The sequence below is a fragment of the Haplochromis burtoni genome, unplaced genomic scaffold (genome assembly GCF_018398535.1).
Source record: "Haplochromis burtoni strain Fernald_Lab_line unplaced genomic scaffold, NCSU_Asbu1 Contig_39, whole genome shotgun sequence".
NCBI lineage: Eukaryota > Metazoa > Chordata > Actinopteri > Cichliformes > Cichlidae > Haplochromis > Haplochromis burtoni.
The window spans coordinates 1,089,871-1,115,905 of NW_024582400.1; the positions used below are offsets into that span (position 1 = coordinate 1,089,871).

Sequence of the window (26,035 nt, forward strand, 5' to 3'; positions counted from 1 at the left end):
TCACATTTTACTTGTGAGCAACGGCACATTTAAATCTTACAAATATAGTTATTTGGCTTATATCGTGATAGATATCGTTATCGCCTGAGATGAAAAAAACATATCGTGATATGAAAAAATCTCATATCGCCCAGCTCTAGTACTAAGGGACCCAACGTGTGTTTTGTTCAGTTTTGGTGAACCTGTGTGAACTGTAGCCTCAGTTTCCTGTTCTTAGCTGACACGAGTGGCAACCGATGCGGTCTTCTGCTACTGTTGAGATGCTCTTCTGTATACCTTGGTTTTGACAAGTGTTGATTAAGTTTCCTTCCTATCAGCTCACAGCAGTCTGACCATTCTCCTTTGACCTCTGACATCACCGAGGCATTTTCAACCAGAGAACTGTGGCTCTTTTTCACACCATTCGCTGTACACTCTAGAGATGGTTGTGTGGGAAAAATCCACTACATCAGCAGTTTGTGAAATACTCAGACCAACAACAACAACAGCATGTTAAAATTTGCTTAAATCACCTTTCTTTATTATTCTGATATTCAGTTTGAACTTCAGCAGGTGGTCTTGATCACGTTGCTAAATCCACTAAGTTGCTGCCATGTGATTGGCTGATTAACGAGTAGCTGAACAGGTGGACTGAAAAAAGTGTCTGGTGAGTGTATATATTGCATCTGGTCAGATCTAGTCTGCACTGTTTGGCAAGGTGTGGGTTGAAATGGAGGAAGCAGGATTTTATTTAACCAATGACAGAGTCCCAAAGAGGACAGAAAGGCAAGCAGCAAAGTCTGCACTCAAAACATGGAAACTACATGGGAACCCCCCCCCAAAAAAAACCCTCGTCTCCTCTGTCCTCCTACCTGTGACCTGGACCTTAGTCTTACTACAACACACTGAAGGTTTCAATTCCTAAAATGCAACTGAAGGACAAAGGAGAGAGGAGGCCACAGGAGGAACTGTAATCACCCAACTTAGTCCCAGCTACCTTGCATCAGAGCCTCACTTATATAAAATCTGGTTCAGCTCCATCACAAACAGCTGTGTTAAAGTGACTGATGTTCCATCTGATGAATCATTTCTTTGCCTTACAACAGTAAAAACCTTCCTGACTCTCCCATCTGCTGGCCCGCAGACCGCCTCTCTGACCTCCTTTCTGTGTACTTAAAACCCTCTCGGCCCCATCTCTGTCTGCATGCTTTCTGCCTCAGTGTCTGCAGGTTCTTTGTGAGGTGTGAAAAGCTACTTCAGGAGGCGAGGAAGGAAAAGGGCAAAGCTGACACTTGCCACCTTCTCTTTCTTTCTGCATCTATCTCAAGTTCAAGATGCATCTTTTGTACTTTTTTAAGTCGAGATCACTTCACCCTGCAAAGATGCAGTCAACTTCCTGTGAGGAGCTACTGGCAGCTACAGCAGAGATGCTCTTTTATGGCAAAAACCATAATAAGTGTAAGCACATGTATTCAACATGATTATTCAATAACCTGACAAACACCACACAGTGATTGAATTCTTTAAAAAGTATGGTTTTGGACTTCCTTGAACTTAAAATATAATAGAAACGATAAATAAATGAACAAATAAAATTGGAAAAAGAGGTGGTTGTGAAGGAAACAGGACTTAGGCCTAAACTAGATGATGTCTTGGACCACAAAGAAATCTCACAGCTGACTTTCTGGACTTATAAATCATGCACACCCCTTGCTTTTACAGTGTTCATGTTCCGCCGTTTAGTCCACCTTGAGCAAAGGTAACTTAAAGACAGCCCTTGGTCAACGGGTAAAAGTAAAGCTCAGTGTTCCTAAAGGTGAGCCTGTGCAGTGTTTCCTACCTGAGAAGAAGCTCTTGGTGCGCAGGTAGCTGACGCTGAGCCTCAGGATGGACAGCTTGTCCAGGCTCGATATAACATCTTCGGGGAAGGGCAAGAGGCTGGCGAGCTGGTCCAACTCCGAGTTCAGGCGGTCACGGTGGCGTTTGGATGGGTTGGATTTGGCACCTTCGATGGGGGGCGGTTTGACTCTGGAAATCAAGACATTTTTACAGTTTTCCTGGATCCATCTCTGTCTCTCTCTGGCTTATGGGAGCATTATTGAGGCTTCCCACCCTCTTTTTCATTTTACATTTCGTAACATAGACACACACACACACTCTACACTCTCTCTCTTTCGCTCTCACACACACAGACACACATCCCACAAGAAGATTGCTGATTTATATACCTGTGCATTTTCAAATGTTTGAGTTACAGGTGTTGTATGTTTGTTTTTCTTACAGGTGCGGCAGTTGGTGATACATTACACATTTCTATTTTGTTCGGTCCTTTTATTACATCTTACCCTAGTCCCTGTATACCACATATAATGTAACAACTTTAAATAACATGAAGAGAAATGAAGCAATGAACCGACAAACCCTGAACAAGATAAATTATAGAGCTGACGTTGGAAAAGCAAAATGTGTTTGGCACAACAATGCATAATTCTGATTGCCAATATATAAATAAAATCATATATATATTAGTTGTTTGACACTATATTGGTATCAACATTTATAACGGCTGATAACTGAAAAGTAAAAAAGCGAAGAAGAGATTCGAGAATTTCGTTGCATAGTTTGTCCACCAGAGGGTGCTCTGCAACTTCCCTGTTTGCAACAACTAACATCTAACATTATCATAGTAAGGAGTCATAAATTCCTACATGTAGCAAATACTAAGAGAAATCTATTTGTGTTTTGATTTTGAAAGACAAAAAAATATCAAGTTTCATATCAGAATTTTAAACGGCCAAATATCGGTATTGGTATCAGTCTTAAAAATCCAAAATCCTATATAGTTGTGCACTTATGGACATCTGTGAATTCTACAGATGGCACTCACTGCATTTTTCACTGATTTTGTTTTGGTTTGGGGCTCAAAGCCACATGTGAAATACAATACATCTGTCCGGATGAGAGGCATATGTCAGATATTATTTTCTTTTGCTTCTGTAATTCAGGGTCGAGGGAGCCGGGCACTGGTGTCCTATGAGAGTCTGTCCCAGCTATCTTAGGGCAAGACACGGGGGTATTACCACACCTCTATTTGGGCATCAGCATAGTAATTCATCCATCCATTATAATTGTTATTTAATAATAATAAAAATAATAACATTATTATTATTATTATTATCCATCCCCTGTTAGCAATAATATTAATATAGTAACTGCTGTAGCAAAAAAGAGTTTCCCAAATACAGGAAAAAGGGAAGTCTTTCTGGTCATCTCATAATCTAAGAAATACATTTTTTATTACAGCAGTTAACAGACCACCACTAGTAAAAGTGCACTTTTACTACTACTACTACAAATAATAATAATAATAATAATAATAATAATAATAATAATAATAATAATAGTAATGATAACAAAAATAACATGGAACATTGCTGTCAGTATCAAAAGCTAATATTGGTTACTACTAAACAATTGTTGCCTTTTTATTTGTATCCATCGATCTGTAACATGCCAGTGACACTATAAATTTGTAGTGTTTTAAATAAACATTTAAAAAAGATTTTTTTTGTGCCTGTCTTCATAACATTACAATAAATACGACCAATATAATATATATTTCATATTTAAATAATGATATAATATTTGTGTATAAAAATAAAGCTTACAACAGACCCATTTCATTACTACTTACATGGCGTTCACGATAACAAATATAACGTACCCTTTCTGGGCCGGTTTTCTTCTTTTCCGCGCGGCATACATCTCGCTGATTTATTCACAGTGAAGCTGGAGGAAATCCATCAAACTGGTCCAGAAACCGCGGATCACCAACACCTGTTCTCACCGACTAATGTGCAACATCCCGGGCCGTCACCGTTAGCCAGAGCCGTGATAACGACAACTACAGCGCTAATTCAAAGGGCTGAAACAGACGCCATAGATAAACTCACAGTGAAGCTGAGGCACCGAGGCTCCCGGTGAGGAATGTCAAAGTAGTAACGGTACCGTCACCGGTTTATCCCGTCCATGGCGCCCCGCCGGCGGCTCAAATCCAGCATTAAAAACAAACAGTTTGAGCTTCACATCCTGACACATCAAAAAACTGTAAGAATCGTCGATAAATTTCAGTTGTCGTCCTCAAAGCGCTCCTCCCTGTTTGCTGTCTCTCTCTACTCTGCTCTCTGACAGGCGCGCGCTTCCCGGGCACCTTTCTGGGCACTGATTTGAAGCCGAGAGCGCGCTTCGGGTCAGAGGTGACGTAAGAGAAGAAAAAGAAAAACGTCGCCGAGTTTTCATTTAAAATGTAAAAAACAACGTTTTTCAACATCATAAATGTACATGTTGTTGTTTTCTGATGCTAAAATTCATTTCCTTGTTTATGTTTTTTTGTTTTACAAAATATAACAAAGTATGAACCACAAAGTTTTTCTGGATTATTATTATTATTATTATTATTATTATTATTATTATTATTATTATACATTGTTTAAATACATTTTTATACATTTTTTGTATGTTTAAAAATTGCAGTAAAGGTTTTGTTTGTTTGTAAGAAAAACAATAACGATCAGTTGAATTTAAAATAGCAGTGTTTTAATCGGAATTCCAACCAGCACTTTTTTAAAGCTTGCAAGCTGCAATTTATTTTGCTTAAGGATTTGTACAGCGAACTCTATATGAGTTCTTTAATTGTGTTTCAAGGGCAATCTTAAATGTTTCAAAATCAGAAAAATGTCTTCAATTTTAGAAGGATTCACTCTTAAATTAGGCTTCTACGATGTCAAGTTTAAAAAAAATGTATTTACCAGCAAGTTATTTTGTGCTATTGCTGCATTAAAGGTCGATTGCCTCATGTTAGCATATATACTGGAAAAGCTTTAGCTTTTTGAGCAATTTTAAATACATTTGTTGTCACAATTTTAATTTTATATCACAGTCAAAACATCTATCTGTCCATGAAGCATACAACTACGTATGTATTTATTTTTTTATAAATATATTTTCTAGCCCTATTTGCAGAAATCATCAACTTAAAGTTTAACTTCAAGGAAAAAGTCAAACTTACCAAAATAGTTACACTGTCATCTAGTGGCCACTGTGGAAACCATCACAACAATCCCAACCAGTAATATTATATTATATTGTATTATTAATCACTTTATTCGTTATTAATTATCAATTAATATGTATTTATGAATTTCAATCCACTGTTTTATTTTTAATCCCAAATTTTCCTAAAGGAGGTTTAGAAAAACTTTGTTTTCACAAAAAAATAAAATAAAATATAGCAATTGTGTGATCAGATCACATTTAATTTATATGGTGAGCATGTAAAGAGTCAAACACTCATACACAATTAAAGCCAAATATTGACGGCAAAGCCACAAGATATAATAAAAAAACATCATAACAGGAGGTTACATACATATGCAATGTGCAGAAAATGTACAAAAAAATGATAAGCGTGGGTCATGTTAAGGCAATACAATATTAAAATACACAATATATGACAATACATACTTTGGAGAAAAAAAAGCATAAAAGGACAGATATATATATTTATATACAGTTACACAAAGATACTGCATTTGGAGTCTTGGCCTCCGACGGATTGAAAATGAAAGTAGAGTAAAAGTACAAAGTCAGTATAATGTAGATAAAGCAACAGGAGATATTTATATTTCCACTTAGAGAATACTTTATGAAGAAAAGCTCTGATTAAAAGAAGAGGAGGAGAAGCAGAAGTGCTGTGAAGAACTATTTCTGTACTGAATCTCCATCTCCACCCGTGAGTGCTGATATTTAGTTTTGCTTTCATGGCTTTTGGTGAAACTGCTGCAAAAGTTCACAACGACGTTTACACAGGCATAAACTTGGAGCTGCATGAGGTCAAATTCTGGTGCTTTAGAGCAAGCTGTACAAAACTAAAAAACACTTTCAGATAACTAGCGCCTGAGCGATATAGGGTTTTGAAGAACGATACCAATACCGATATTGGTAATCTAAAAATCCAATATTGTGATATACTGGCAGATTTTTTTCTTTCAGACACATGAAACATCAAGAGATTTTCCTAACATTATTATGTGTAGTTATTCACTTATTCTCTGACCAACTGTTGTTTTGTGGGGTTCCACACATGTATTGTAGTGCGTGGGGCTGGACGGCGCTAATGTGTTAACGCTCTAATGCGGGGCGATCCGCGTTAACTCGCTAACGGAGATTTGCCGCGATAATGCGGTTATGGTGTTAACGCCATTTTAACGAGATTAACCCTGACAGCACTAGTTTCTAACCTTGATGCCACTGATTTAGTCATGTGAACAAAAATTCACAGCTCAGAACAGGTTGCTTTGCTTCCTAAACTGTTTTAAACAGACAGTCAAAAAGAGGTCAATTTAAAAGACACTATAAAGTGTGAATTCTTTTTTTTTTCCATTTTTCTCTCATTTAAAATATACAATAGCTGCCTCTGAGTGTTTTACTTCTGTGTTTCAATGTTACTCCGATAGCAAGAAATGAGTAAAAGAAGAAGAAAAGACACAAAGGATGGAGGTTTGTTGTGGGTAACAAGAAATCCTGTTTTGAAAAAAATCCTCAGCTTCAGTTTTTTTTTTTAAGATTTAGTTGTTTGGATTTACAAAAAGATAACAATAAAAGTTTTTTAAAAAATCTGAACTTTGACTCAGTTTAAGTTTTATTTTAATTTGTTTGATTTTATCATTAAAACATTTCGATATAACCTTTAAATGACATAATTAAAAAACAACAACTAAGTACTAAAGTTGTCTAAATTGTTCTCAGTTTTTTGTCTAGCAATAGTAAGTCTCGGACTTCTCACTGTGCTTTGGCAAGTCAAACAATTTAAAGGAGTAGTGCAAAAAAAAATCTCAAATAATGGCTAAAGCTTCAGTCACACAGGCAAACAATGGTTGCTTGCAGTTGCTGGGTGAATCATTTGTGCCGAAAATCTCCTTGCAAGTGCGTTGGTTGCTAGCAGATTGAAGCAGTTGACGCTCACTTGTCTGCAAACTATTTTAGTGGTAGTGAAACTGTAAAAAAAAGTTGTCATTCATGGAAACAATAGGTGACTGCAGCAATCTGGTAACGATCTAAACAACCACAAAGAAGTTTTTTGTGATTGATTGCAACCTCGAGCACCGCTTGTTTGGAGAATGCATGCTTCTCACTAGTGGCTGGAGGTTATTTGGGCCTGCGTGACTTAGTTAAGGCAAGGGCAACTTTGGTCTTCTAATTAATCTCTACTGACTGTCCCTTTAAAGTTCCTGTCAGTTTAAGGCACGATCTGCAATTTTTTTCCTGGTACAATAAAAATAAAGCAACAACACAAAAGGAAAAGGAAGGAAAGAAAACTGGCTCAGTGACAAAGCTCTTAAAATATATCAACAAGCAGCTGTTTTCACTGAATTAAATCTTACGTATGGTCTGTTAGTAGGATGATGCCGATGTCTGGTTGTGCGTTTCTTTTCTTTTTAAACTACAATAATTTTCTACCCTGTCTGCAAAGCAAATCTCCCTCACTGGGACAGTAAAGACTTGAAATGAACTGAATCAGGATGCCTGTTCAAAGGGACATAAAACAGCAATGTTTTAAAAAAAAGTTGGTATATGCTATCCTTCTGAGCATTCAAATTAGCAAAGGTGTTGAAATTGTGTACATTGCAGACGGCAGAGGATTGACAGGCGGTTGCCTCAGTGATGTTTCCTTTAACTTCCAGGTCCATCTGTCCCACCCAGAAACGTCCCATCCACACAGTAAGGGGATTTTTAAAAAGAATAAAAAATAAAGGAGAAGGGAAATCATCTGCTTTTTATTACAACAGGGGGAAGCTAACCCAACCAGCCAGTCCTCATCTGTGGCGGAATATATACATGACCTTACTAATATAGTGATCTTCCTCTTAATTAATTGGTTTTTAAAGTGCAATTGCTGGATAGCACCACCAGGTGGAGCCTCCTTCCTTTTTTTGCTGAGTTTCTGCCAGCTGTTGGAAAACCTGTTTTCAAAATTTGGGGCATTTTTTGGTTTAAAAACTCATTTCAAATATATTAAAACTATTTGAGTTGGTTAACTGGGTTTTGGTGGCTGCGGTCTGATTGGTTGGTCATGTCAGCTTCACCTACCTCTGATAAAAAGCAGCGCCCTTTAACTTGTTTCCATCAGAGGGATCAACTCAAGTCAGACTGGACTCATTTTGGTTCCCATACATCCAAATATTCTCGCCAAGCAGTCGCTTTGCATTGGTACAATCCAACCACATCCGAAAGAGGAATCCAAGCTTTTATCCTGATTTTTCGTCCTGTTGAGCCACCCTGAACCAAACATGAACTCTAACAGCTTTCATCACTGTTTCGTCATAAGAGAAAGAAAAGAAAACAAATAAAAAGAGGGAGGGAGGGAGGGAGGGGTGTCTTTGATTGTCTTCTCGTCCATTTTCTGGCACTTTCTTATTCTTCAGTCTTTTCCTTTCAGTTCAAGTTGAGATCCTCTGCCGTCCAGAAGTCACAGCGACTGATTCCTATTTGTTCTCTGAGTAGCACATGTTCCCATTGGGCAGCGAAGGGAAGGGGAAAACTCCGTTCCCGACAACTGGACGGTTGTTCATCTGTGTGGCGACAAACGACAAGTTAGAAGGACTAATTTCTTCAGACACCACAGAAAGGATGCAAATACAACCTACCAACACTAACTGATCCAACAGTTCGACTAATAGTGGACTTTCATGTTTAAAATTCAGCTGAATTTAGTTTTTTAAACATAAAAAAACAACTGTTTCTAGACCAAAATCACCCAGACATGAAAGGACTTGGAGTGCCACTGTATGCGGATGAAAAACACTGACATTAAATTTCTAGCTGTGTCAAGAACACATCTGATCGACCCCTCTGTGAGCAATTATAAGCTATAGCAGATACACCAAAGTCATGTGTATAAAAATACATCACATAAGACAACAGTTATAGATTCTAAAGGAGAAAAGTATATAGGACATTGTAATTAGAGGCTGCAAAGTTTTCCCCACGAGGGGGCAGTGTTTTACCAGAAAGTGTTACTGTAGTTGCCCCTGTGTTGAGAAACACACCACAAAGACGTGCTTGCTGAGTTAAGTGATGACTTTAAATTGGTCGTAAGTGTGAACATGAGTGTGAACAGCTGTGTGTGTCTTTCTGAGCTGGTGCCCCTCACCTCCTGCCCTGTGACAGCTGGGACTGGCTAAGTTGTTAAAAAACAGTTTGAAAGGTCATCTCGTGCTGCAATTACATACGATGAGTTTGTGATAAAGACAAACTGACACAAACTAACACCAGGTGATGTGAACAGCGGCGAAACCACATTCACGTGAGTTAAAATAATTCAACTTCTGACTCACAAAAATCCATCAGCTGACATTCGCCCGAGACCACCGGCAATCAGACCTGAAGCCTAAGCTCACTGACACTGTGTGAGGGCTCCTGGAGCTAAATGCTTCAAGTTTTATTTGGAGCAAAGTGAGCTGACCGATATGACTTCACGGTAAACTGCAAAAATATGATCTATAATGTCCTTATCAGTCGGTTGCCAGGGGTGAATATTTACAGGTCTTCATGTACACGAGTATCATGAGGTAGAACTTGGTGTGGACGCGCCATGAGATCCACCAGTAAACAACTATGAACTGCACATCTGTTGACTGATTAGTAGGTGGCACATGTTAACTGGAACTCAACCCCCTTCATAACCCTGAAAACGCAGAGATAAACCAAACACTAGCTGTCAAAGTTCCAAGTCCTCCTTCACAGTACAATCTTCTGATGTTAGGATTTGTTTACATTTGCACTTAATTTAAAATGGAAATGCGTCTGAACACAATCTGACAGCATCTATGATCCAAATTCATTTACTAGAGCCTGACCGATATTTCAGTGGTGCCGATATATCGGCTGATATTAGCTGTTTGTAGATACACAGCATTTATAACCACTGATAATTGACATTTTTAAATGCAGACTAAAGAAGAGACGGGAGAAACACCCTTCAACTGAGTGATGATGTTGATGTGATTTGGTGCTATATAAATAAAATTGAATTAAATTGGATTTAAACTGAATTATTATCTTAGTAAGGACTCAGAAATAATGCCCCACAACAAATGTTAGGGAAGTCTGTTTGTGTTTCGTGTGTCTAAAAGATAAAAAAGATACTGCCAGATTAATAACCAAATATCGGCATCAGTGTCTGTATTAAAACCTCAAACCATTCAACTTCACATCTCTACAAAGATTAATGTTGCTGAACTGGCTCTTTACCTGCGTCTGCTCACTGAAGTTCAGATATTGCTTCTGCTGCCCCAGCAGGTCGTTCGGTTTCAGACCAGTGGGCATCTGGCAGGACAGTGAGGCCTCATCCAAATCTGGGATCGAAGCCATTCCTGATATGGCTCTTCCTCCGACCTGGTAAAAGCAGGAGGGATTGGAGGGAATCTGACTGGGGGCCGGGTTCAACCTCGGCTGACTGTGGTGCACGCCGTTCACAGGCAGTCCTGGGGCGGCATTTCTGTACATACAGCTTGTAGAAGCCGGCGACCGCTCCAAGAGCTGCTGAACAGGAAGTGGATTAGAAGTCTCTGGAGTCATGAACTTGTTGAGAGAGCCGATGTCTGTGGGGTTCCTCTGGAAAGAGCCCATCTGCTGACCCGTGATCAGCTGCTGAGGCCACGCCTGCCTCTGACTGTTGCCGTTTGGGGGCTGTACAGGAAAGTGGCTCTGCATGCAGCTGAGTGATGAAGAGAAAACAGCCTTGTTTGAAATATTGGAGGCAAATGTTTCTCCACAGCTGTCTGCTTGGTGTGTCACTGATTTGCTGCACTTGGTGCCCTGGAAGGTAAAGACATTATTTAACTGTCCTTCCTTGTTTTGGTCCTGGAGGCCAAATGTTTGGTTGGCTGGGATCATTTGAAGAAGCACTGGGTTGGTTGAAGCCTGCCTGAGCGGGAACGCTCCGAGGTTGTTGTCAATGCTGCTGGCCTTTAGCTGACTTTGTGTTTGAGGAAAGCTGTTTGGCAGGACGTTGTTAAAGGTCAGTCCATTGGGACCAGAAGAATTAGGCTGAGGAAAGTCCATGTGGCTCAGTTTCATCGTCTCCTGGACCGCTGTCATCTGCACTCCGTTGGGTATCAGCTGGGTCTGTGTGTCGAGAGCCCAGTCAAAGTCCAGCTCCCCGCCTTGATCTGGATCCTGGTTTTGAAGTGGGTCCAAACCAGAGAGGCAGGCTGGGATGCCGTCAATCTGTTGCGGCAGGTTGAGTCCGACATCCTTCTGCAGCTGCTCCTCCACGTAACACAGGATGTCATTGTTGAGAATATCGCTGAGGTCGTCGCCGAACCCACCGTGGCAGCTCATCTGCAACAGCGTGCTCTCCCAGCTCTTGAGCTCATCAGGCTCAACGTGCAGGCTTTCGATGAGCTCACCGTCCCCAAAGATCTGCTGCAGGGACTCCATGATTTCCTGAACCGTGGTTTCTGCTTTCACTACGTTTCCCACTGCCGGGCTGGGCTCCGTGTCTCCGGGAACGTTGAGTGTGGCGTTGGTATCCTTGAAGACCATGTCGTTGAGGTTGCTGAGGGTGTTGGCGCTGTTCTGATCGCAATAGAGCGAATGGTCCTGATTCAGCATGCAGCCCAGCAAGGAGTCGCGACTGATGGCGTCACTGTCAAACTTCCCCTGCTTGGGGGCGGAGCACGGGTCACGGGGCTCAATGTTGGGGGTGACATCATACAGCAGCGCCTCTCCGGTGGCATAGTTAAATGGCACCTGCAGACGTCTGAGGCGAAGCTGCTCTTCTCCTTCTTCATTTCTGCAGGTGAACACATGAGTGAGTTTTCCGCTGGGTCCAAAACAAGCTTTCCATTTACTGAGCCAAACACCTCTGTCTTTATGAGAGTGAGGAAACAGCACAGGAAATAAGGAGAGGAAACATGAAGGACTCAGGGAAGAAGAGAAACTGAGGAGAGGAGAGGAAAATTTAAGGAAAGGAGGAGAGATAACAAAGGGAATACATGGAGAGGAAATAAGAGAAGAAATGACATACCAAGGACACAGGGAAATGAGATCAGATGAGAGGGGAGGAAACAAAGGAGAGGAAATAATGAAAGTAACAAGTACAGGAAAATAAATAAAAAAGGAAACAAAAAGAGCAAAGGAAATAATGAAAGAAACCATAAGATGAACCAAGAGAAAAAAAAACAGTGGAGACCAGAGAGGAGTAGGGGTAACAAGGAAAGAAGGACGGGAAATATTGAGAGGAAACAAACAATGTAAACAAAGATGAGAAACAAGGAAATGTGAGGAAAAAAAGCAAAGAAAGGGAATGAAGAGAGGAGTGGAAGCAGTGAAGGAAATAGGAAGAGGAAAAGAAACAAAACAGGAAGCAGGAGTCAAAAAGACATAATGACAGGAAATAAGAGGAAAAACCAAGAGAGGGAAGGAAACAATGAAAGAAACCACAAGATGAAACAAGAAAAAAAACAAACAGTAGATACAAGAATGGAGAAGAGAAAACAAAGTAAACAAGGAGAGGAAAAAATATGTAAACAAAGATAAGTAACAAGCAAATGGGAGAAAAAACAAAGGAAATGAGGAAAGGAGTGGAAACATTTTAAGAGTTAAGAAGAGGAGAGAAAATGAAGTACGCAACAAGGAGATGAAACAAGAGAAAATCAAACACTAGAAAAAAGATTAAATGACAGGAAGCAAGGGAAGCAAAGACAGTAAACAAGGAGAACAAACAAGAAAATATAGGAAAAAACAAAGGAAACGAGGAGAGGAGTGGGAGCAATTAGGAAAGTAACAAGAGGAGAGGAAACAAAGTTGGAAACGAGGACAAGAGAGCAAATAACTAAGGGAACAAGAAGAGGAGAAGAAATGATGAAGAAAACAAGGGGAGGAAAGATTAAGGACACAAGAAAAAGGGAAGAAATAAAGAGAAAAGGTCAGAAACAGAGGAAAGGGAGGAAACAATAAAGGAACCAAGTAGCGAAAGCATAAAGTATACAATGAGGGGATGAAACGAGAAGTGAAAAAACGCAGAGAGGAAAGGAAACAAGGAACAAGGGAAAGGAACCAACAGGAAGAGTTGAACCAAAAAATAAAAGTGAACTAAAAGAAAAGAAAGAAAGCAAAGCAAACTGATTGAGCAGCAGCAGATAAACACCTGACTGCGGCTTTAATGAATTCTTCTTCATGTTCCTGCTGGAGGAAACAAGTCTGCAGACTTACGTCAAAGCTCTCTGCTGGGCCACGATGAACTCGGGTTTCCCGTTTTTTATGATGAGCCGGGCGTTAGCCTGGACCCAGACCCACCGGCCGGCCTTGGTCAGCAGCCTGAAGATGGTTATGCCACTCTCTCCGGTTTTCATCACTGCAAGAAGACGTGTCATTTTTAGATTTTGCTGCACAGCAGCTGGCAGATAGCAACAGATTTCTTGAGTTATGGAACCCAAGTGATGCACACAGAATTTAAAACCGGCCGTGCCTATTTTGGCATTTTTCGCCTTTTGTAAACCGAGCAGAGCTTCCGACTTACTTCTGACATGGTTTTCTGCGCAGTACAACATGTCGGCAGCATGGATAAAGTTGTAGCCCGAGCCTTTCCTACTGATCTCTATCTCGGAGTAGCCCAGAACCAGCTTCGCTCTGTGGACGAAACACACGCCAGACTTCACTTGAGCGCCACAGCTTCATTCAGACGTTCAGTGAGAGATTCAAACAGCTCTCTGTGCCTTACCTTGCGTCGACGCCTATGGGTGTGAAGTCCATCTTGTGTTTGGTCTGGAACATGAGAGTCTTGGTGCGGATCTCCAGGATGGACGGCTGCTGCATCGGCGTTGCGATGGCAAACAGAGCAAGCTGCGGAGGAACCAGTGACCCATCCTCCGACACGTGGTTCTGATTGTGGAGAAACTTGAGGCGGCCGTGGAAGTTCAAAGCCTAAAGACAAGCACACAGTGTTAAGAATAAAGACCTCCCTTTAGGCCAGGAACATCTTGTGGATCCCGGTGCAGTGAGGCGTGTTGGTGTGTGTGTTTACCAGGAAGCCAGACGAGTTGTCCAGTAGGCAGCGCAGGCGGCAGCAGAAGTTCCTCTCCAGGAAGGACGAGTTCTCTGGAGGGACGGCATGCGGGTCGTAGCTCACTATGTTTCTGCTGATCTCAGGGTTGCTCTGGTCACCTGGAGCGATGAGGAAACATTCATCTTTAGATTATTACATGAAGCAATACGATGCAAAAGAATTAAAACGAGCACCGCAGATACACAAAATCACACTGGAAAATGTAGACTGCAGCAGCAAAGAGACGTGACCATGTTTCTGGCTCCTCCTCTGCAGGTCACCTGGACAGGTGTGATCACTGTGCAGTGTGGGCAGACTTACTGGGGCCGTCGGCGCCCTCTGTGTTTGGGTTGAGAGAGAAGTGGAGCTGCTGTCTGAAGAAAGCTCGGTCGTCTGTGTGGATCAGCTCAAACACGCTCTGATGGACGACGTCCGACTGGAAGCAGGAAGCAGAAACATATTTTTAACGACACGAATCAACCTCAAAACTTTCCTCTGACACAAGCGGTTGCTCTTCACGTCTAGCGCTTTGTCTTTTTTAACCTTTTAAAATATTTTCAGTTAAGCTTATTTCTTCATTTTATCAATTGCACTTACAATCCATCATCTTTCTTCTTGGTCCAATGTCCTATTTCTCCTTTGCTTGTTCCATCTAGTTTTCCTACAGTGCTTTTATGTCTTTGATTTTTTCACTTTGTTTGTTTTGTTTATTTTTTCCACTCACTTTACATCGCTTCATGATATTTTTGTAGTTGCTTTGTGTCTTCTTTACTAGTTTCACCCATTTTCCTTTATGATTTCACATCACTGTGAGAACAGTTTTACTACTTCTTTATCTCTTTGCAGTCTCTTTTCTTCTTCTTTGGTTGGTTTTGTAGTTGGTTTGTGTCTTTTAACTGTTTATCTCTTTTGCATGAATTTATGTTCATTTTTATGTTTTTCTGTTCTCTCATTAAACAACAAACAAAAAATTGTAAAAAAAACCCCCAAAAACTGTAATATTATGATATGTTAAATTGCAAATGCAACGCAGGGAAAATCACCATGGAAAAAAACACCAGAAAGGTAATCAAAAACTCTTAATTTCTTTAAGTCTTCAGGAATAGTTCTCCAGGCTTCTTGATGGAATTTCATTTGGATGTTTTTTGCCTTTTGTTCTGACTTCTGCTTTCAGGAAGTCTGAATAAACTATTGCTCAAGGCCACCTTAAAAAACAGTCTGGCTCCTTGGAAGCAAAACAGAAAGAAACGAAGGGTGGTGCAATATTTTTGCACAGTACATATTTACATTTGACTGAAAATATTTCTCCCATAGAATGAAGTTATCATAAGTTAAAGTTACCTAAAAAAAAAAAAGTCCCCAACCCCGTTTTGTTAACACAACACAGGAAAATGACCCTCACATGTCTCAAATAAAGGTGTGAAATAACAAGCGATGCAAAACCACAATAACATTAAAATTAACTTATGAAAAGATCGTAAAAGTACCTCCAGTAGTGTGGAGGAAATTTAGACCCTTCTTCTGTGTAAATGTGTTTGCATGTTTATCTGACTAAATACACCCAAAGCTAGTTTGAAACTTGTTAAAACCTTTTTAAATTAAATGCATACACCTGATTTGAATTTATATATAATGATATTGACATTTTATTCCCATAACTAAACAAATGCTGTACTTTTTGTACAGTGTGACTTATTACATTACCATTGTGGCTACTGTGAGACAGAAAGCAGAGGTGGGCTTGCCTTTATTTTAAAGCTTTTTGAGTAAACGTAAACAATGTTGACCTCCATCCTGGTTTTCGTGAGCATCAGGCTCACAAACTGCACTAACAAAAGGTGTAAAGGACGTCACTTTCTTTCTGAGAACGACAAATATTAAATAATGGTTCCACAGACTCGGTCCTACGCCTTCCCACCTTTCCAGTGTTTGTCCTGCCGAGGTGCGTTCAAGAGCGATGATGCAGGTGTAAACACACATGGAGCGAATAATGCTCCCAGCAGTCAGAGCTGATGGACGGGGCTGGAAACAGAGGCGCTGTTGTTGTTGCTAAAGGAGCAAGGTGCTGAGAGAGCCACACCTCAGCAAACAAAGCCCAACACAAAACCCTCCTTTGTGAGCGACGCTGAAAAATGGCCTCGAACTTCTCATGAGGATTCGCTGCGCACAAAGCAGTCCTAAAGTGAGGATTTGTGGCTTTTTCTAGAGAAATACTCAGGCCCTTGATTTTTACAGTAATCTCCACGTTTTCTTCACGTCTGTTTCCTCTTTTGTCTCCTCCATGACTGTGCTCAGAGCTGCTCTATAAATACACTTTATAAAGTCATAAACAGTTGAAGCAGCTGGTGAGTTGGGGCTTTAAAAGTCACTGCAGCCTCCAAAACAAAACGTTTCCTGCCCTGATCTGCAGCCCCACTTCAGACCATGTTATGCATGTGAGCGAGTGTTCAAATGTGTGTGTGTGTGTGAGGGCTGTTTACCACGTGCACTCTCTCCGGGCAACATTTTTTTAGGGTTTTTTTTTCTTTTGCTTGTGCTTTTTCTTCCCAGACTACAGACTACATCTTTAACCCCGGTTCAAACGGATTTGTTTATAAGTCAAGAGTTCACCGCTCACAAAGCATTTGTCATGCACGCACGCATACTCACAGAAACAAACGCAGACACATCAGTCCCACACAACTCCACTACTTAGTCATTCGAAATACCGAAACTTTAAAAAATAAATCTTTCTTATGAAGTGATGAAGCAGCTTTTTTATTTTTTGAAAAGTCACATTTTAAATGTTAATGCTTCTGATGTAACTTTTAGGATGTACTGAAACAAGTCGGGTAAAAACCTGTAGTGCTGTTTGTCTAACTACAACAATGTCATGTCCCTACTGCTGAGTCGTGGCTTGTTTCTAAGGCTTGGTAACCATAGGGCCAGTTTACACACATTAACTAACTATACCCTGCCTGACCGTCCTGAGCCGTTCTAAATCTGAGAGCTTAGGTGGAGTACAGGGTTTAGTCAGACAAAAGCTGCTTCATTACAAAAAAAGTCCACTTTAGACTCATGAAATCCATATATATCAGCTGACCTGTAGGGTGTGCAGAAAAGGAGCACAAAACATTACAACCTGGAGACCTTGATTGAGCTGCAGGTATTTATTAAAGTCAAAGGAAAGAATCTGAATCACAACCAGCTGTGGGTTTCTCCAAAATCCCAATTTAGATTAAGCGTTTGTGTGATTGAAACGCACTATCTATATGAGCAAAGACAAAAAACGTATAATGGTAAATGTTTTTATTTAATCGGAACCTATAGGTGAGAAAAAGACTCACTGAAGCCTTGTCACTGGATTTTATGGCCAAATCTTAGGTGGAGTGCATGATTTCTCCTGCTTTATTTAAAGAAGTGTGGTGTACCCACCAGTAATATGTCTTTACTGGCTGCTGCTGATGTTAACACAACTGAATTTCACTCGCTGAACAAGCAAAGTACAAAAACAACCTAAATGTCAAAATGAGAAAAAGACTGACTTGAGACCGACTTATGAAGGTGGAGTCATCTATTATAAACTGGTCAAGGCTGTGTGGGATCATGGAGGTTGAAGTAGCTGTAATCTTTGAATGGATTCAAAAGGATTTAACCGAGTCCAACGTATACGCTACGCCTAAGATCTGTGTCAACGACTGAACTGCAGGACGTGTAGAAGAACAGCAGAAAACATGATTCACAGCCAGACCCTGGCTGGTCCTGATACTGAATTGGACCAATCCATGCATGCCATGTGGGGCTGCAGGTATTTATTCAAGTCAAAGCATCACAAGTGACTGTGAACAAAATGCAAAATTGTTTGATTTACTTTGAAAATTGGAAAAATACTATTTTTGATCCTGTTACATCACTTGGTCATGTAGAAGTGAAACATTTCAACATCTCTAAATGTGAGTCCCTGATTGATTTTGAATTCTAAGTCAAATACTCCTTGTTAGGTTTTTTTTGTGTTTTTGATCAGCTATTAAAAGTCAAAAGATTTACAAGCAGTCCGTGTTTGTGAGGAAAAAAAGAAGGCAATAGATTGAAATCTGTGTGACCTGACTTTCATGGACAACAAATGTGAACTGAAACCCACTGCTTGTTAGATGAAAGGCTGAAAAAATGCGGCGGTGTACTGTTAAAGGAGGTTTTTAAGAGGAACATCAGAGTTCAGGAGGTCACTGAAGTGGAAACAGGTTCTTGTGCAGTAAAAACTTATTTCTGCATGCAGGCTTCTCTTTTTACCAGCTGATTTGATAATTTCTGGAAACTGACCATTGTTGCTCCATAAAAGGAAAAACACGGCCCGCCTTCGGATTTAGTACATCCTTACTCTAAAATACAAAGACAAGTTATGTGCAAAGGCATAGCCTCACTGTCAGGCCTTTAGGTCGTTTAAAAAAACCTTCAATTTCAGAATCAGAATCAGTCGCAGTTCACAGGTTACTGGTTGGCTATATCCTCCTGAGCCCCAGCCCATTGAAAGATACTGTTTTTCCTTGGGTCTCGGGTGGACCAGTTTAAGTACAATGAGAATCCCAAGGAGACTTGCAAACTGTCATATTAAGGATGATTTGATCTCATTTCACTGAAATACTTTGGAAGGAACGGTAATTCTTGTGAAAAGGGAAATGTGCCTGTAAAATGACAAATAGGTCCTTGATCTTGAGCACTGTATAGGTAACGACCCATTAAGTAATCACTAAACTAACTGTTGCTGGACGAGCAAACAACACATAGGTGGCAACGTTTAAAAGTTACACTTTCAACAGAGACGACTAGAACAACTGGACAATCCTGAGCATCTCGATATCACTTGTTATTTAATTCAAATATCCCTTTCTGGGATTTCATTACCTGGATGAGAATCAATTCATCAAGACATTAATACAAATGTATTTGTTCTTCTTGCTAGAATAAGATTTAATTTCAAAATAAACTCAAAATAAAGTCTCTTTAAAGTTTTAAAAGTGCAGCTTTTTATTCTAAAGCTTGATTTTTTTTCCCATGTTTGTCTTGTAAAAATAAATCAAACCTGCACAGTGAAGGGTTACACAGGTTGAGGCCAGCTGAGACCAAATTGGAGCGTATGTGCCCCAGGCTGCTAAAATGAGCGAGACACCCCTGGGCTACGGTTTGATTTTAGCTTGGCACATCAGCGTTATACTCTTGGCAATCATTACTGGCTTTGTGGTATTGATTTAAGAATGTTTGGGCTGTGCATGCTAACTGCCTACACCTCAAGTGTGCACAGAGGCATGCCCAGGGTTGGCATAGGAGAGACTACCACTTCCTGTTAGCTCCTTTCTTACTCTCCTGGTTGAAGTTACACACATTTTAGCTTCGATTCTTTGAATAAACAAAGCCCGTGTTTATTTCTTGGTTTGTCATACAACAGTACCTATGATCTCCCCTTTATCAGCCACCAGCCTCAAGCAAGCAAGACTACACAGCTTCTCCAGCTGCAGCTTGGTTGTTGTTGATGGTTTCTTCGCTGGGGATTAATTATTAAACATATTTGATTTTTCCTTTGTTCTGTGATTTTGAGTGTTGCCTGACGAGATGATCAGAAACTGGACCATAAATGACAAAAAGGTTGCTGGAAGTTTATCCAAACATAAAATTTCAGGTTATTACTCAAATAAAAAAACAGATTAGACGCCATTGTGAGCGATCTAGTGAAAAATCTACTGCAAGAATTCCATGTAATTAAAAATTCTTAGCATTATTGTGTGCATGAGTTTTTAAAGATGTTTATTAAACCTTTGAGGTTGATGCCAAACCTAATCTTAGGCAATCGGAACATGAAATTTGTGTTTGTTGTTGTTAAATTTTGGCAATGAGGGAACAGCAACAACATACAGCGTTGGGTAGGGATAGGGTTGAGAGGGTTAAAGGAGTTCTTACTTGGTATCTATTTTCTTCTGCTATGATTTCTATTCTTGACTTCCTGATGAGGAGCTCTGTGTATAAACAGTTTTATGTTACTAAACTGTTACTGACCATCTGTTCATCATGTGTTTTTTCCACCTGAATTCTTGGATGATGGGTCATTGAAGGTAAAATTTCAAGCTAGATTAGTCCAAACGGTCGTTTTGTTGGTTTGCTGCCACTTTTCAGACTGTTTCAAAGCTTTTTTCTTCCAATGCTGCTAGGTGGAAATAATTTGAATTCTTCATGATAGATCCTACCACTTTTCACATGCAAAAAAAAAATCAAATATTACTATAACAATGAACATTTTTGACATTTTTATCCCACTTTTTATGTGGTGCAAGGATCTGAAGTACTGATCATAATGTTTCTCTTATACCTGATGGAAGCCGAGGAAGTCCTGAATGGTGGGGGACGTGTAGAAGACGTAGCCTTCAGCTGTCACCACCAACACGAAGCCGCTCAACGCCTGGAGATCGAAAACAAGCTTTACCATCTTCGTTCTATCAGAATGTCTGAAATAAGCCACAAGCACGTGAAAGGCGTTACCTGAAGCAGCAGGTCTCCCTCAGAGAAGTTCACCCCATCGATGGAGGTCACTGTGGAAGTCGTGAAGGAGGAGGGGGCAGTGGAGGTTGCGGAGGATGGCTGCAGCGCCGAGCTCGCGCTGTTTCCTCCAAACATGATGCTCCGCTCGCTGGAGTAGCTGGAGTTGTTCTGGCCCATCTTCATGGTGGCTGCAGGTGATGAAGATGAACAGTTAATTTGCTGAAGCTTTAAAACGTGTATGACATTTAAAACACCAACGAGGATTGCTTGGGGGGGGTAAAAAAAAAAGACTATTTTTCTTTGTTGTTGGATTTATTTTCCACTTTTGATTTTGTTTTAACACAGAAGACCCCACAGGGCCAAACCGAATGCAGTTTGAGACGTGCTAAACAAATAAAAAGTGATGCAAACATGACTCTGACCTCATCTTGAAACAGCTGGCTGTCTTATTACAAAACTGTCAAATTTCTCAAGAATCTCTGATGAAATATGAAGTGAGAAAAACACCAAAAGCGGAACATCACTGTCTCTTTCCATCAGGGTGGAGCTGCCTCCTGCTTCCTGTCATCTTACAACACCGTAACTCTGCTCTCCCTTCTCTTCCTCTTCCCTTTCTGGCACTTATCGATCAGCTTTTATCCAAAAGAAAAACAAGAGAAAAAAATAACTGCCCCAAAGCAGCTTAGCACAGCCCCTCAGGGAGGAAGCAGGTGGTTTTCGAAGATGGAAGCCGGTCTTAAAGGGCGAAAGAAGGACTGAAGGAGTCTGGAGTGTTTTTACTACACTCGGTTGGTTTGTTGGTTTTTACTGTTTGTCTCGCACTGATATTGAGAGATGCATTTTACACTTCTGGATATTTTTTCTTTTCTTCGGCCTTGGTCTTTTACCGTCACAGTATTTTGCTTTTCCTTGTCTTGTAGAGCTCGTTGTAAAGTTTTTTTTAGGATGCTCTTGTGTTTTTTTTTTTCTCACAGGGCATAAAAGGTCTGTGCAAATTTGCTTTTATATAGAGCAACACTAAAAAAGCACAGTGATTTGACAGAATCAAGCATTGGAACGCCTTTAAAACTCCAAAATACTCAATCTTGAAACTATAAAAACATCCTTAGCTCCAACATGTCTACTCTAAACATCAAAAATTACTAATATCTCACAGGTTCAGCTTCTTGATTTGTTGTTATTCTTCAAGTTTTATATAGCAAATTGAAATTGTTTTGGTTTTAGGGGGAGGGGAAACAGATTTAAAGATGAAAAATGAGTCGATTAATCCAGAAAATAATAGTGGCGGCCTTCACTCTGTGCAGACTGCTGGTTTAGAGTACTGGCAATGCTTCTGTCCCAGCCCAAGCGCTGGGTTTTGAAATTCAATTCCTGGAGGCTTGCTCAGCCCCCGTCCTTGTTAAAAGTCCAGGCTGAATGAGGATAACAGACGGAGCCACAAAATTACCCGTTGGCCTCGGCGTTTCCCCCCATGGACCAAACGCAGCGGGGAGGCAGCCATTTTGGACGACAGAGCTCATGTGAAGTGGTTGACGGAGGCCCTGGGAGCTGCCGGAGAGGCTTGGATCGATCTGGTTTTCTAAGAGCACGAGAGGAGTTGCGTTGCAGCCTCTTCTCCAACAAAACAATCATAAAGGCATTTCGTGTATAATTTAGAGATACTGGATAAAAACCCTCGGATTGTAACTGCCTGAAAACAAAAATCACACAGAGCTTTTTTAGGAAAGAAACTCTTCCCTGCAATGATTATGTTTGACAAGCTCAAACTTTGCTCTGAAATGGGGCCTTCAGCAAAGTCTTCTAAATGATTAAAGGCACAAAACTAGAGGCTGTGGAAAAAATGCAACTCCAATGTGGATTAAACATGGGAAAAGTTTTGAATAATAAAGTCAGTTTAAGTACAAGAAGTCCTTAAGAGGTGGGTTTTTTCTACTCTTGGATCTTAATGATGTCATAGAGAGTGAATATCTCTAATTATAGTCATTGGAGACACACAGCTCCCTAATTTATCAACTCACTGTAACACGTACAGGTATATTAGTGATGCTCTATGGCCAGAAAAAGCAACAAAAGTACCAGATTTGAGCACTCAAGCCAGAATTCGAACGACTCGATGATCTTTTATTGAATTTTTGACACAAAGTTAAATAATTCAGTTTTGATATGCTCTGTTTGGTTTAAGTTGCTTTAAAGTCAAATATGTGGTTAAATAAAACAAGCACGGAGAATATCAGGAACATTTTCCCAACTACCAGGATCTTCCAAGGGAAAGACTTCAGTTTGCTTGGAGCCATAAAAATACCACCAGAGCCAGATAATCTGATATTTGCCTGGTACAAAGACAGGAACATGCCGGAGGAAAAGCAAACCAGATGGGTTGGTTAAACACACTAAAGCACACGGAAAGGAAATGTACCAGTGTGGGCTAAACTGGGCACATCAGCGTCAGTGCGTGAGTTTCCTGAGAGAGAGAGGCAGCATTACATTTCAGAGTTTATATCAAAAGACACATTCTTGACCACACAAACGATCTGGTACACATAATAATCTGAGGTATGGAACGCTTGGTACAAATATTAAAATACACCAAAAAGCCAAAGAAACACCCTGCAGAGACGGCTACATCTTTAGCTTGGTAAAAGATATAAATCAGTTTCTTCTTTAAATGTTGTAATTAATGGTACTGCATGGACTTAACACTGGAATGTACAAAATGCTGGGGTGCTTCCAAGCTCTGATATGGTATTATTTAATTGGGACAAAAGTAATTAATTTAAAAAACTATAAAAATGACATCAAAAAGAGTTTATATGTGAAAGTCACTACAAGTGGATAACGCATATGTCAAGCTACGTCATGATACATTATGACAGAATATTGTACGATATGTGAGATATGATATCGTAAAATACGATAAGCTATAAAAGGGTAAGTCATCTTGACACGGTAAGAGAAAACAGGATAATGACACAATACTGGATGATACAGTGATATCATACGATATTTTACAATACAATAAGTTAAGATACGATACAGCATGACATTGATTTTAATTTAAATACCACCTTTGGTGAAGAAGCAAACATTAACAGCAAAATTCACGCCCAAACCTGCTCATACATAGCACAAGATTATATAAGCAACTGTACTAACAAATGCACAAACAACAATAAGATAATCGCTGGACTCTAAATAACAACAAAAGGATCTCTAAGTTAACAGTCTGGAGACTGTTCATGGAAAATTTACAGTGACCATTTGATTCTGTGTGATTTTCACCATACAAAGCTTCATTGTATAAATCCACAGAGCACAAATAACAACATGCTAAACCACATTACGAAAAGTTGCATTATAATGCTCCGGGTTTTTTTTTTATATGATAGCATGATGAAATGCAGGATGAAGCTTAAAGCTCAGCTCAAAGATGATTACTGTTTACCTGTGGGTAGCATATTGGCTTCTTTTAGTAAGTTCCCATCGAGCACTGTGGGTGTGTCAACATGCATACTTCAATAACAGACTCATTTTTAATCCCATGCTTCTTTGCTTTCTCCCCCATCTCAGGAAGTTTTCCCCCCGGTACCATGCCAAATGTTTTACTGCTCCCACAGCACGCTTTGCACAGCATTTAACATGATTTATGGGAAAACATAACAGCACCAATCGATTTCACGCCTTCTCGCAAGTCATGAATTTGAATACTGAATCCTTTTTTCTCGCAGGCCTACAGCAGCATTTACAGGATCAGTCTGAGGAGTTATGTACAGACATGATTTTATTTTGACTGTGTTTATCGAGCTAGGAAATATTTACCTGCTTAATGGGTTTAGATTCCCACAGGGAAGCGTCCCAGCACAACCATAGGCATTTAGGTTGGGGTATTTAGCAACTCTATGAGGGCAGTTGTTGACAGCTATAGGTAATGCTAATAAAAACTGTACAAGAACTTCTGACATGGCTGATTTCAGTCATTCAGCAGTGAAAAAATGCTGATTAGCCACATTCCCAGGAGTCCAATTTGACGTTGTCTGCTATATCTCATCATCAGTTCCCATCACCAAAGATATTTCACCAGTATTTTATTTTAAAGAAGAAGAGAAAATAAGTTCTTCCATTTGTTTTTGATATTTTGGTTACATAGGCTTAATAAAGAATAGATTATTTTTCCTTCATTTTTAATGCCACATTTCATGTACCCATTTGATGTTTAACATGGAATTCTTTTAAATAACTGCATTGTACGCTTGCATAACATCACTACACTGATAGGAGATTTAAAAACGTAAGATCTCTCCAAAAAGTGTTTGCCACACAATCGCAGAAGCTAAAGTCAACAACAAAAAGATTCAAATCAGGAATCAAAATGTGTTGGGAAGTATGGGGAGTGCTTGGTGACAAACAGGGATTATAAAAATGCATAGAGCTTCTAAGGAGGGGGAAAAGACAAAGACAGGAAGTAACACAACAAAAGGTGCCACAGAAAGCCAACTAACAAAATAAGACAAGAAGTAAAAACAGAGACAAAAAGAGACACTGGAAAAATGCAAAGAAACCACAGCTCTGTAAAATGACTGTGAAGTCATTTGTCTCAGGGAATCAACTGAAATGAGCAAAACCCAGTCGATCACCAGACACCACACAAGCCTCATCTACAGTCTGTGGCTACAGGATTATTGTAGCCAAAGTAGCTTATTTGTCAGCAGGGAGCAGGGAATATATATCAATGCGTCAACGCGTTAACAAGCTAACCGCACTAACGTGCTAACCGCGCTAACTCGTTGACAGAGATTTGCCGTGTTAATGCGGTTATGGCGTTAATCTCATTTTAATGAGATTAACGAAAATGAGATTAACGCTGACAGCACTAATATATATATATATGTATATGTATATATGCAGGGGTGCACATAAGTGGTCCGCAGGTGCGCATTTGCTGTCAAAATAAAAGACGCGCACCAGATAAGAAGATGCAAAGGCGCGTTTGCGTACATAAAATTTTCTGGAGGAGGACAGACATTTGTTTAGAACTCTTAAAGATGTCGAAGAAGCTCCTTTAAGCAATTACTTTGGTGTTCCTCCACCTCCAAAGAAATATCAGAAGGAGTCCGAACCACAAAAGAAGCGCATATTCTCGGAAAAGTGGTTGCAGAACGTGAGCTGGCTTCAAACAAATGATGAACGCACAGAGATGTGGTGCAGAATATGCCGTGAAAATCCCACTCTAGCAGACAAAACCAGTGTCTTTTATATGTATGCAAACGCGCGTTGCAACTTCTTATCTGTTGCGGGTCTTTTATTTTGACAGCGAATCTATCTATCTATCTATCTATCTATCTATCTATCTATCTATCTATCTATCTATTAGGGGTGCAACGATATTCGTATCGATATTGAACCGTTCGATACAGTGCTTTCGGTTCGGTACGCATATGTATC

General features: G+C 40.0%; 2 protein-coding genes across 4 annotated transcripts in view; both read right to left on the minus strand.

The window, feature by feature from the left end:
* The window catches only part of ahr1b (aryl hydrocarbon receptor 1b), a 55,893-nt gene extending 51,488 nt beyond the window's left edge, over nt 1-4,405 (minus strand). For 2 of the 3 annotated variants that reach the window (XM_005919925.3, XM_005919921.3), the window contains exons 1-2: nt 3,704-4,405; nt 1,820-2,007 (exon numbers count right to left, since the gene is read on the minus strand). In XM_005919925.3, coding sequence (XP_005919987.1) covers nt 1,820-2,007; nt 3,704-3,744 — 229 coding nt within the window. In that variant the 5' untranslated portion in view covers nt 3,745-4,405. The remainder of the gene's footprint in view (nt 1-1,819; nt 2,008-3,703) is intronic. The other variant, XM_005919923.2, reaches the window with a different exon arrangement.
* Nucleotides 4,406-5,273: 868 nt separating this feature from the next.
* Nucleotides 5,274-26,035, minus strand: part of ahr2 (aryl hydrocarbon receptor 2) — a 104,461-nt gene continuing 83,699 nt past the window's right edge. The window contains exons 3-11 of the mRNA XM_005919926.2: nt 20,597-20,784; nt 20,427-20,516; nt 14,411-14,525; nt 14,069-14,208; nt 13,766-13,968; nt 13,565-13,674; nt 13,258-13,399; nt 10,291-11,836; nt 5,274-8,609 (exon numbers count right to left, since the gene is read on the minus strand). Coding sequence (XP_005919988.1) covers nt 8,523-8,609; nt 10,291-11,836; nt 13,258-13,399; nt 13,565-13,674; nt 13,766-13,968; nt 14,069-14,208; nt 14,411-14,525; nt 20,427-20,516; nt 20,597-20,784 — 2,621 coding nt within the window. The 3' untranslated portion in view covers nt 5,274-8,522. The remainder of the gene's footprint in view (nt 8,610-10,290; nt 11,837-13,257; nt 13,400-13,564; nt 13,675-13,765; nt 13,969-14,068; nt 14,209-14,410; nt 14,526-20,426; nt 20,517-20,596; nt 20,785-26,035) is intronic.